The sequence below is a fragment of the Cyrtonyx montezumae genome, unplaced genomic scaffold (assembly GCF_038088225.1).
Source record: "Cyrtonyx montezumae isolate F1298 unplaced genomic scaffold, pur_monq_1.0 scaffold_7, whole genome shotgun sequence".
Taxonomy (NCBI): Eukaryota; Metazoa; Chordata; class Aves; order Galliformes; family Odontophoridae; genus Cyrtonyx; species Cyrtonyx montezumae.
The window spans coordinates 26,099,808-26,112,614 of record NW_027072078.1 but is presented as its reverse complement, the minus strand read 5'-3'; the positions used below and the strand labels follow the sequence as shown (position 1 = coordinate 26,112,614).

The window sequence follows — 12,807 nt, the reverse complement described above, 5'->3', positions numbered from 1 at the left end:
CTGTAGCACTTTTGGGAGAACAGGGACACATAAACCAAATCCCTGGAAACCCACGGCACTAGAAATGAACAGTTGGATCACCCTGCCTAAGTTAGGTTTAATGCACAAGCTCCAGGACAGCTTCCTCTAAGCACTCATCAGCGCTACATGCAGTCATGAAGTGCCTCAACTTGTGAGTTAAGAGCAGTTAAAAATGTTCTGTACTAATTAATAGCCTTGGCACAGAAACCGGGGCTAGGAGAAGCTCTGAGAGCCTGACTGCAGGCACTACGCTACATCCTCACCCTTTACCAAAACCAGCCTGCTTCTGGGCTCCGTGGCATCAGCAGGAATGCACTTCCCTGACAGGAGCCTGCAGCAGGAGCACTGTTAATAGAAAAAGAGCTAATGGAAGAGAAGAGTGCTACTGGTGGAGCCAATGCAGCAGTTCTGCAGCGCCCACACAGGATTTGCAGCCTCGTTATCAGGAGGCCCAGACCTGGCTGTTGCCTCAGCTAACACTCACAAAATCCTTCCTGAATGGGTTTTTTGCCTTGAAACAGATTCTGTTCAGCCTGTTTTCAGACATTTTTGATAGCTTAAGGTTCATTTACAAACACACACGTTTTTTCAGACTCCTTGACACAGCCTCCTAATGAAAACCTAGCAAGTTGTGCTTGCAGATGATGGGAGAACACATGGTAAAAGCCAGGTGGAGGATGTCTCAGGGCACTGAACTCATCTGTGCTGCTCTGTTTAGTGCATTTGGACTTTGTTAACTCAGACACCGAGTGTTTCAGCTTCCTGTGCCTCCTTCCTGCAGAATCACTCAGCCAGCTCTGCCCAGGGCTGAGCCCCTGCCCAGAGCTTTCAGCACAGCGATACAGAGCAGCCAGCTTTGTCCAGCTTCTTTCAGTGAAGAGAGGAAAAGGATCTACAGCTGATTTCTTAGGAGCAGCTTTCAGGAAGCAGCTCAGGTCAAAGAAGCATACTGGCAAGACCGGGGAGCAGACAGGAGCTGACTGTTAGCATGAATAGCAAAAACCTATAGACACCTGCCCCAGGCTTAGGGCAACCCACTGGGGCAAGGACTCCCAGCTCAGTGCTTTCTGCCATGCATATTCCTCAGTGCAAAGCTTGGATGGAAGAAACTGGGATATTTTTCTTTGTGGAAAGACTGAGAAGCCCACTGGGATACAGAACCCAGAAGAGCAGGGTTACCTGCATTCTGAACTGCGAGTAAAATTAATGCAAGTTTGCTGCAGCCCTCAGCCTTTTATGTGCTGCTGATGAGATGCACAGGGACGGCAGGGCTGATTTACAGTCAGAACCAAAAACCTCAGTCCAATCTAATTTCTGGCTGCTCAGTAGCCAGGGGACAACCCATCAGACAGTGATGATATGTCACTGTCTGATTCCTGTTGGACTGGGAAGCCAAAGAACATTTCTGCTGTACATCCAGGTGCCATATCCCAACAACAGCTTAGAACAAGGCCATCCCAAACTCTTCCGTGATTCCACCAAAATTAAGCGCCCTCATTCACTTCTTTCAGTCCTCAAGGGAAAAGCTTAGGGGAAAAGAAAAAAAAATAAATAAGTGAGGCAAGGAGGCTGATGTGTCTTAACTGCAAATCCATTCATCACCGCACAGCCACTAACTCAGCACAAAGATACCTCATTAAAATCATCCTCTGTAAGGTTTATTTCTGGGTGTTCTCTGTGTAACCCCTGTGGGTCAGGCTTCACCAGAGAGAAACTTTTTCCGGCTGATAAAAATAATCTCCAACAAGGGGAAAGTTTCACTGCTGAACAGAGAAGGAAACCAGAAATCAGCTCCCAGCAGAGTATTTATTAAAAAAAAATTCACTTGGTGAACCCTGTTGAGTCCCACAAATTGAGGCCATTTGGCAACTGCTGCCCTTGGAAAACCATAAAAAGCAACCAATTCACTCCTTTCATTTCTCATTGCTGCCAACATTTTGTTGTTGTTGTTGTTTAAGAACACTTACATTGTGTTTTTACAAAAACTAGGAATAGAATAAATTTCCTCAGCACCAATCCCTTCCCCTTAAAAGTATCTGATGTAAGAACAATAAGCAACCCCTCCTCACCATTTCAGGCCCTTAACGATGCTTCATTATATACAGCTTCAGATTCTGACAATTAATACATCTGTAGTCTCTGTGGAAGCCGCAAGCTCAACCACAAACCAAAATGAACGTGTTGGTGTCTAATTCTTAAAGCCATCAGTGGATAGCTACTGCTTGAGTGCAAGAACTAAGGTGAGAGGTGTGCATTACGAGCATTAGCTACTTAGAGATAATCAGAACTATGCAGAAAGACAAAAATAAAGGAAAAAAATACTGAACCAACATAGCCTCTCCCTCAAAAATCCCCAAAGCAACCACCAAACTGCCCCTGCATTGCACTCACTACAGTACGTCCGCATCCTTTTTGTGCCAGGTAGCCCAGAACTGGACACAGTACTCCAATCATTAGGACTGGGCAGAGGGGGTGAATCAGCTGCTGTGACCTGTGGTGCAGCTCTGCCTGAAGTGCTCTGGATTCCCTATCTGCGGGTTCTGCGTACTCAGCTCTGAACTGTTTCTATAAGTGTAGAAAAGACCTAACCTAAGCTTGGGTGGTCCTTTGTGGAGCCATGAATCGGACACAGTGTTTGTTACAGGTCACTTCCAACACTGCAGGTTCTATGATTCTTGAAGGACCATCACTTAAGAAAAGCTAACAAGCTAATGGTCACATCACCAGACCACAGCATCAGAAAGGCACATTATATCCCAGGGAAGGGCAAGGAGCAAGAGAGAGCCACGTAAAGTTTACTTAGAGAATGTGATGGTCGCTAATTTGGTATGAGGCTTCGTATCTGCTTGAAAAGAAATTCCATGTAGGACTCCAAAGGCTTTTCCAGACAGAAGTCTGGGTTAGATTTACAGTACCTTCCTGAAGAAAATCCGGATGTTCCTACTTCACTGAAAAATGCACAACTTGCTTCACTCAGCCTTCAAGCTTCAATCACTTCTTTTTTCCCCACTTAATTCAGCTTGAGTCATGAAGCAAAACTATCTCCAACTGAGAAGACACTTTATTTACTGGAGCTTCATTGCCCTTTGCGATTCTGACAACTAATCAACAACCAACTGGTTCTGTTTTGCACAGTTTCCAGCACTACAGTAGGAGGAGGTTAAAATTTAATGCATTGGCAAAGTCAAATCTCAATTATCCAGGGTAACAGAGTGGAGAGCTCACAAAGTAAAAAATACAGATAAAACACTCTCAGATAAGCTGCATGAACAAAAAGTGAGGACAAAAGAAACAAGAAAGAAAAGTCATCCTAGATGAAAAGTGATCCCAAATGTTCCTTTCCCAGTTTCTGGACTATGCTAACCAAATATAAAAGGAAACAGAATAGCCAATGGTATCCAATACTTCAAGGGCTGGCCCATAGAGATAGCACAGACTCAGATTCTCTAAGTACTCTCAAAACACCTCCCAAATGCTTGTGCAACAGCTCTCCAGCTTATGAACGTGCCTTAAACCCCCCACCACATCAGTCCCCAGGACACAGCACACTTGTGGCACCATGCTTCACTTCAGCACTCTGTATCACTGCCTTCTTCTTATTTTAGGCATTTTGAACCTTGAAAGGGGAAATGTAGTGACAATTAAACCTTAGGCCCACAAGAATCCACCAGAGGGTTGGGCCAGGCACTACAAAGCACAGATGCCAGAAGCCTACCACAGGAGGCACCACGGACAAAGATCAGCCCTCACCTATGGTGGACTTGGAGGACAACAGGGCAAAGATGAGGTCTGAGACACAAACTGGGACAAGCAACATCAGTTCTCTACGACTGGCACTTCTGTCCCCAGTCAGCAACAAGGAGCTGCCCTTACAGCTGCCTCCTGCCCCTAATGAGTTAGTACAGAGCACTGAAATGCCACCAGGGAGCAATGGGAATGGAATCACGGACAACATTCTCTGTGTCAAGTCCACAAAAGCAGATTTTTAATTCCCCTGTCACTTTCAAGAGTTCTGATTCACATTCTCAATCCTTAAAATATTCCACTGGCACAAGGGATAACCTTTACACTTCACTCCATCACCCTGAAAATAGGTGTTGAGTTCCCCATCTTTTCCGTGTGGATTCAGCAGTCCTCTCTTCTGGAGCTAAATTGCTGTGAAGCGCTGTTCAGTACCATTAAAGCATTGTTCAGCTCAGTCCAGAGTTATCTGCATTGCAGCAGATTGATAGTTCTTCTATAAATACTGAATAATTCCAACTGGAAAGCACAGAAAAGCCAGATCTCATTTTAATTTGGATGTATGATATATATCAATGGCTTTTACCTAAAGGTCTGTCACTCCATCTGAAAGCTTTACAGAGCTTTCTGACAAAGGTCAGAATACTCAACATTCTGTTTTAAATTCTAATAGGAGATGAGAGATACATTTCTTAGTATAAATATTTATATATAAACATACTTTATATATGCATGTATACACACACCCCTAGTCCTAAAATATCTCAGCATATGTGTAAGTGTAACAAACACTGTCACAGAGTCACAAGTGAATCGAGTAACATACTGTGAGTCTGCAGTGACCTGAGATGTGGATCTGAATAGAAAAAGAAAATTACTTTATATAAAGGGGGGCTGGCAATTTTAGCAGTGCTCCTTCTGCACTCAAATAAGCAAGTTAAGGCTAATTGGCAATGTAAGCTCCAAGAGGTCTTGAGATTGAGAAGACAGTAAACAAAAAGTAATCCATCAAATTTAGCACATGATCACTGTGGAAAACAGAAAAATAAAATGATTTGTACCGTTCTATTACAACCAATAATTATTCCACAAATAAAGAGAGATTTAAAATACTCATTGGCTACTTTTCCCTGCAACCAACAAAGAGCAGACTTGTTGCACTCATTTGGTGTGTGTGCTTTATACTTTGCACATAGGTGCTTCCACATTTACAAAGAGCACATCTGCCACAATAGAAGCTGTGCATGACACACATGTCTTATGAGTTGTGGGAAATCACAAAGTGGTTTCAGTTTATACCAACCTATCTTGCACACAGGTAATCTCACACAGCACTGCACCCATGCAGTACAAGAAGAAGCTGTCAGGTTGGTTCTTTGAGGCAGCCTTTCAGTCTTCCATCATGCAAACCTTGCTTTTACAGCCCATCCACAGACAGGGACAGGCTGACCTTTGTTCAGCACCACCTGCAAACAATGGGAGCTGCCTTGTCCCTCCAACTCTGACAGCTCCTTACTTACCGCACTCAGTGCCTCTGCTATAAACATATCCTTAAAGAAGACAAAACTTAATTGCCTTAAAGTGATGCAACTAAAATACCGAAGAGAAATAATAGAACTTTCCACAGAAAGTTGAAGAAAGAGAACCACCCCTAAAACTCATTATTTTATGTGCAAAGTTACAGCTTCCTCTTAACTGGTTGAAACCCATGAACCAGGAATTCCAAGCACAAGGGCAATTTTTAGCCAATAGATGGTGGGAACTGGAGTTGAGATGGGAAGCATTAAGTCCCTTTCCCTTTTCTTATGCAACATTCCAGAAACTTTTCTTCTGAACTGTACCCTTCCTGTCTCTCCACACGCACATTCAGTAGGGCTGCTCAGGAGACCCAAACCACTCATGTCTAATTCTCTTAAAGAAAATCAAAATAAGGAGCTGCCTGATTAAGCATCAAGGAACTGTTTTTTGGGGCTTTTTTCCCCTTCCTTTCTGAGAAATACCTTCAGTTTTACGGGATCACATTTGATAACTGCTTATCTCAAAAGTTATCCGTGACCAACAGGACTACCCATCTGATAGGGAAGAATTTCCTCACATATTGGGAGGCTGAGTCACCATGCTATAAAAGCAAATTAATACTATCCAGTGCTGAGTGCCAGAAATAACTTCTCCCTTCGGAAAACTTCACCAAAATTAAGCAGCTGCACTGAGTCCGCTTGCCTCTGAGACAATAGAGGAAACTAGAAGAGGCAATTCTGCTAGTTGCAGTAATACACCAAGAATCACAGGCATATCCAGAGATAAACAGATGCCTGGAAATGGCATGTATCTCCAGAAGCCATATAATAAGAGGAGGGGCATATGTGTGATATTTTCTCATTTTCTTCCTGATTACCTAACTTATAAAGAGCTTGACTCAAAACTTCACTAGAATACTCTTAGAAGCTTTAAAAAGAGCACTCGTATGATGCATGCAAAACAGTCTCGAAAGGTGAAGCTATGCCAATATTCTGAGTTGAGATTTAGATGTAGAATTATTGTGGACAAAATTTATTCCATCAAAATTTGTTTTCTTCCTCTGGGGGGTGATTCCTCCTACACCACTGTATCAATTTCACTTCTGAAGTGCTGCACTAATGGTCCAGGCTCTCTGTGCCCATTGTCCTACTATAAAAGATCACATTTTGTTATGTGGACCATAAAATGCAGCAGAGGAAAATAAATTTGTTTCCTTTTTGTTCCCCTGCCTGCTTTGTTGCCTGCATTAACGCAATAACTCTTTAAATAAATGCTGCATACTGTTTTGTTTCCAGTTTATAAAGACACATAGGATAGTGCCCCAAGCAGTTATATTCAGAATCAGTTCTTTACCCTTACAAAGCCTGAGGACAGGAGGGGAATTAATTTGCCATTCCGTAAGCTGTAGGGTTTATAAAACGCAACCACATGCAGAAGTGTGTACTCACACGGTGCGTAGAACATTACAAGGGTGTGCTTCTTCTTCTTCAAGGACTCCCTGAAGTCTTCTCCAGCAAGATGGATAACACTGCTCTGTTTTTCTTCCCATGCAGGCTCAGGTGGAGGTGGTGCCTCAGGACTAGAAAAGGAAAGAAGTGAGTTTTCAGTTTGAAAATGTTTCTAGAAACACGTGAACAGGCATCTCATCCTGGTCACGACTACCCTGAGGGAACAGAGGCAAAACAATCCATTAGGGTGTCAGTGCATTAGGAAACCATGCTTAATATTTCCTATATCAAGTAACAACAAAAAGATGCTTATTATTTTCTGTAACTCAATAAAGACAAAATTTAAGCAATCTTACTGAAGCATATGAATAGGTATGCAGAACAAAGATCTCCTACATTATGCCCAACATCTGGCTGGAAAGAACATTGCTCTTAATATCACTGTAGGCATGAATCGAGAACAGCAAGTAGGTGGAATCAAAAGGCAACCAATATAGGACAGCATCTTCCATTCAAACTTCCTTTTTTTTCTCTTTATTGCCGTCATGCAAACTTCTATAAAGAATTTCATGACCCTCTCTTCAATTCAGATATTAAAGCCAGGATGCAATAATCAGTATCATTCCACTTGGAAGGCTGGGGGTGACTGAACTGGAATATTTTACCTTGATAAAGAGAATGTCGTGTTTCAATTATGACTGCACATACTGACTAGATCAGAGCAATCCTGCATATCTAGAGCACCTCTAACAAAACTTCTGCTATTCACCAGCTCACAGACTTCTCTCAGACTCATTAAATTCATTCCTGCTGTATTCTTAAATAGTGATTACTTACATAAAATCATCAGAATGGAGCCACAGTATGAAGACCTTCATATGTCGCCTTGGTAATAAATTAGCTTTTTAGGCTTGCGTGTCACTTTGAATGACACATTAAGTTGTATCAGGTGCATAAAAACTAAGTGGAGAAAAATCTCATTTTTTAAAGTTGTTCTCAAGGTCACTTGGTGGACATCCATTGCATTTCCATTGGTATCGATTTGCCAGCTGCTAGTGATAGAATTGGGGCAGCTGATATGTGCTTTCACATGAACACTCTTGGTGCGTGCTATCATTGATTACAGTTACAGTCAGTGGTGTGAGTTCATCTCACAGACCTCCCCATGCTGACCAGAAACAAGCCACACAGATACTGCTAACAACATAGTCTGTGCTGCCATACTGTAAGCCCAACAAACAGTGAGAAAGAGCTGAAACCCATGCTGTCAAAACCACACCACTACACAGGATAGGCTTTCACAAGCTGTAACTTTAGCCTGTACCCCACATGCATCCCTACTTCCACCAACTTCAGAGGAGCTATAACAATTTTATCCAAGGTCAGCAAACAAGGATCTTATTCTACTGAACCTCTCATTGGGAAAGCACCCAGCATTTAGACTAGGAGATGAGGAGGCTGCATCACCCCTGTGTTAAGTGGTAGATAGAGGTACTCCAGTAACACAGCTGGATCTGGAAGGGATGTACATCCCCTTCCTCAGAGCTTATACACCTGCCGACACGAACAGGCAGCATCACCCTGAGTGCTTAATGCAATAAAAACCACATCATGCTCAAAATCCTCCAGCAAACTGGTGAAACTAGGCCAGCAATTTAACATCCACTATTGACACAGCAGCCTGGAGCCTGTGTAAGCAAGGAGGCCAGGAGTACTGTGCGTGAATGTACAGTGTAGATAAAACTGCTCAACACACAACAAAGATGCTTCCAGGCTAAACCTGTTACCTGATCTAAAGCACACAGATACAATCAGCCTCCCCTGATCAAATATGAGTAGGAAAAATTAAAATTACACTCCTCATACCATCTGCATTTAATGATTAAAGGTTTCCCACTGAACGTGGAAATACTTCATATGACAGTACTTAAACACATTTTATTCTAAAATACTTCGAGATGCATGTACGGATCATTTTCTCCTTTGAAATGGAATTATTTTCATCGTACACCAACTCATGCATATTTTAGCACATCACTCGGGGAGGTGCAGACATGTGGGTGCTGTTCCTGTTGGTCAGGGTGGCTTTCCTTCAGCCCTGTGCAGTAGGCAGTGCAGGCACTGGCTCTGAAAAGCTGGAAGGAGAACAGTTCAACTACAGATATTCAGTTACTTACAGCGAAGTCTGCTGCTCAGTGTAAAGAGGAAACAACAAACATTCTGTTTATTTTTCAGAGCCATTGCTATTCCTTCTCTGGAGAGAGGCTTAGCGTACATTAGAAAAATATTTACTTGGGGAAAGAATTACCAGGACAACTATGAAAAACCCTGCAGCAAATAAAGGATTTGGTGCATTAGAGATCACAATTAACATACATGTTTGTATGGCTTTAAATACTGGAATTCAATTTGCTTCTGTTAGCAAGGGATTTAGGCAGCCGATAAAGCCAGGTTTAAGATTTGCTTCCTCAGAAAAGCAGCCTTCAGGAGGCAGTAGCAGAACTTACTTTTGCAGCCAATCGATGATCTTCTTCTTCGTTCTGAGGTGTGGCAGAGTGTATTTCTCTTCTCCATCCTTAAAGTACTTCACAGTAGGAAACCCTGAGATGTGGTATCTTTCTGCCAGTGCTTTGTTGACAGTAGCATCTACTGCTGCAAGGACACCTGGGCTCTACAACAGAAACAACCAGTTATAAATCAAAGGAAAGTGCACACACACCTATGGCAAAAAGCAGTGGACTTGGGGGAAATTAATTACTGCTTCTGCTTTCTCAGGTTCTCAGTGTAGATATTCAGAAAGGCACAGGCCTGATGCAAAGCCAGAAAGGGACATCTTATGGACTATGTGTAACCAGTGTATTGTTACTCATTCTCTTCCCCCCTTCTGACAAGACTTCCAAAAGACAATTCTCCCTGTAGTGCTTAAGAGCCACTCCAAGGAAGGACATTTCCTCCCAGAAGTCCATTTCTACCAGAAAAAATCTTAAAGACATGTTTGAAGGCAAATTCATCTCTCCCTGACTTGTGGGTAACTTTACATGGACAATCTTGGCAATCATGGGAGAACAGACATAGGCTGGACGTGATCAATCTGCTCTTTGCTCTGCACACCTCCCTGTTCTACTCCAACAGCGACTCCAGATGTCTCCAATGGAGCAGTCTTAAGTTTGGGGAGATGAATCCTGCTTCTATTTCTGCATGGCATACACAGAGCAAGGCTGGATCAATAACACTAATACGTATACTATCAAGACTCTCCTCTCCAGCTATGCTGATGGAGCACTTAAGATGACACTAATGGAGTGATGCAACCATAAAAGCAAGATGTATGAAAGAGGGATCAACCCCTTTTGTGTTTTTTTCCCCAAATCTAATTCATAAATAAAAGTCTGTTTCTTCACATTCAATGCCTTTAAATAAAGGAAAAAAAAATCCTTTTTGGATTTGATCATATTATGTACACGGCCTGCAGCAGAATACATAAACGTTTTTCGATTTTGTTTTCGTTCAAGACAGAATGTTCTTTCTAAGACTTTGGCAAGCCTCATGCATTAGCGATGAGACTGTACTTTGGAAGCACATTTTGAAGGGTCCTGTGGGAGGATGAGAACAGCTGAATTTGTTGCAGGGAGAAAAGTCACTTTTATTACTCCCGTTATTTATTACTGATTATTTGAAGGATACAATAAAGGAAATTAGCTTACATCACTGCCTGCATGGAGAAATTCTGCAGCCTTCTCATATTCAGGCTTCATCTTCTTACAGTGCCCACACCCTGTCAAAAAGCAAACAAACAAAAAAAAAAGGATCCAGTTAAGTCATATACACTGATTACTCACTGACCCATCCAGTCATTATCAAAATCCAAGCCAATGTGGTAGGGCAGTAGAGATCTACTAGAATTCAGTATGCATTTTACTTTATTAGTAAAGGCTTACTGTGATTTAAGACGCTTCCAAAGCAGTCACAACAGTACAAACAAAGAATTTGAACTGTCTTAAAAATGATTTAGGAAACTGCACAGATTCACACTCAGACAACTTCCTTCCCTGAAGTTCTTTTCACAGTACTACTCAAACCCACCACATCTAGCACACTCTTGGGCATGGCATGAGCTCATCCATTTTAGTTTCCAAATCTTTATCTGCATTTAAAAGAAACAATACAGACTCTCACATGACTTCCTGGCTTTAAGCAGAGGCTTACACTAGCACAGCTTAATCAAATTGTGCAATTTGAACTAAACTGCACTGATAATAAGCCACACTTTACATTGGTGTGGTGTGTCCTTCTAGCAAGGATTTGCACTGATTTAACCACGTCAGCGTAATTACACCACCACATATGTTCTCAACATAAGCAGGGCCTGTAAAACCAAGATAATGGTACTTCCTTGCTCACACAAGTTCTCCAGAGAGATCTGCCATTACGCCACTGCTAAGTGCTGACATTATAATACAGTAAAATGAATGAACGAATGAGAAAAACAGATTTTAAATTATCCATGTGCAAATTAAAATGCTTTCACCTAACGCAGCTGCTTCCAGACAAAGTGAGCTCTTCAAGACCAGGTGAGAGCCCTGTTGGGACGCAGGGAGATGCTGAGCATTGGGGAGGGATCAGCAGGATCGATGCACAGCCCTGGTGCACTGACTACAGATACAGAGTTACTAGATACACTGCTTGACCCTTCAGATCTCTGCTGCCTGTCCTGGCACAAAGGAACCTCTGCAAGACTTCCTTCGCTATGCTTTCTCCTCTTGCCTGCAGAGCAGCCTGCTTGTCTTTCTTCAGCTGTTATTGTTGGAACAGGCACTTGAAAGTTGAGACTTTGCTGAGCTTTTGAAAGTTGTAACAGAAAGTACAGCTAGAAATCTGTTTCAGAATGGCTTCAGCAATAGCAGCTCCTGAGGCATGCAGGCAAAAAGGGCTGGGGCTATTTTTACACCATGGTCTAAAAGAAAATCAAGCAAACGCTGAAACTCTATGTCACTCTGATTCCCCTCAATGGGATGTCTGACAACAACCAGACACAAAACTGACAAAGATTCGGAGGTGAATTTGGGAAGAGGCTCGAAAAGGCTCAGGAAGAGTTACTGCCTCAGCACTGCTCCTCTTGGGTAAGAGCACAAAAGAGGCTGGCAAAATGATTTATTTGCCACCCACAGACAACTTGCAGGCATATGGCCCTCCGGAATGGGCTGACAGCTCCCTCTGACACCTGCCTGAATTGATTTATTTCTCCCTTTAAGAGCAGGGAACTTTATTCATTTAGTGTTCTTCCTCGCTTTAAGTAAGGGGCAGCTCAAATCACAGATCACGTACCTGGGAACTTCACTGAATTAGCTCGGATCATTTGTTTGTGGGGAAAAAAAAAAAAAATAGATTTTCCTGCAGCAGTAAGTTCACCTTGGCAGGTGTTATACTGTGTTACCTCCAGCCGTACCAAACAGGGCTCTAAATACTGTATCCACACATCACCTCTGCTGTGTTTCCTATTTATAAATACTAGATCTGAGTAAATAAAAGCATCAAACAACTTCAGTTTTCACTCACCTATGCAGAGGAAAAAAAAAAAAAGGAACTGAGCTAGTCATACTTTGCTCAGGAATTAAAAAAAATAAAACAAAAAACAAACTAAAAGCAATCCCAAGCATGTGAAATTTGTGTTAACATAATTTTTGGAGAAACTTATTCAGACAACGAAGCGTCGGCATTCTGGGCTCTTTCACAAACATCACACAGACACAACATCACAGACTTAGAATCATAGAACTGTCTGAGCTGGAAGGGATCTTTAAAAGCCATCTAGTCCAACTCCCCTGCCATGATCAGGGACACCTACAGCTCCATCAGGGTGCTCAGAGCAAGCTAACTCACACCTAACATAAAGGGAAGGCAGGTTCAGGTCTTTAAAGGCATTTAAAATGCAAGCTGAAGTCCTCAAATCTTTATCATGCAACACCTGTCCTAGCTCTGGCAGAGGACAGTACAATGTGCCAGTCTGGAAAAGAAAAGCCAGCACATTAAAGCGAACCTGAAGCTGGGACAAGAAATCTCAAGAGCTTCTCCCACAACA

At 42.4% G+C, this 12,807-nt stretch overlaps 1 protein-coding gene across 1 annotated transcript in view; it reads right to left on the bottom strand.

Moving 5' to 3' along the window:
* PDIA5 (protein disulfide isomerase family A member 5) overlaps positions 1-12,807 on the bottom strand; it is an 89,901-nt gene that overhangs the window by 18,670 nt on the left and 58,424 nt on the right. Inside the window, exons 12-14 of the mRNA XM_065751187.1 lie at positions 10,433-10,503; positions 9,236-9,399; positions 6,729-6,859 (exon numbers count right to left, since the gene is read on the bottom strand). Of these exons, the coding sequence (XP_065607259.1) occupies positions 6,729-6,859; positions 9,236-9,399; positions 10,433-10,503 (366 nt within the window). The remainder of the gene's footprint in view (positions 1-6,728; positions 6,860-9,235; positions 9,400-10,432; positions 10,504-12,807) is intronic.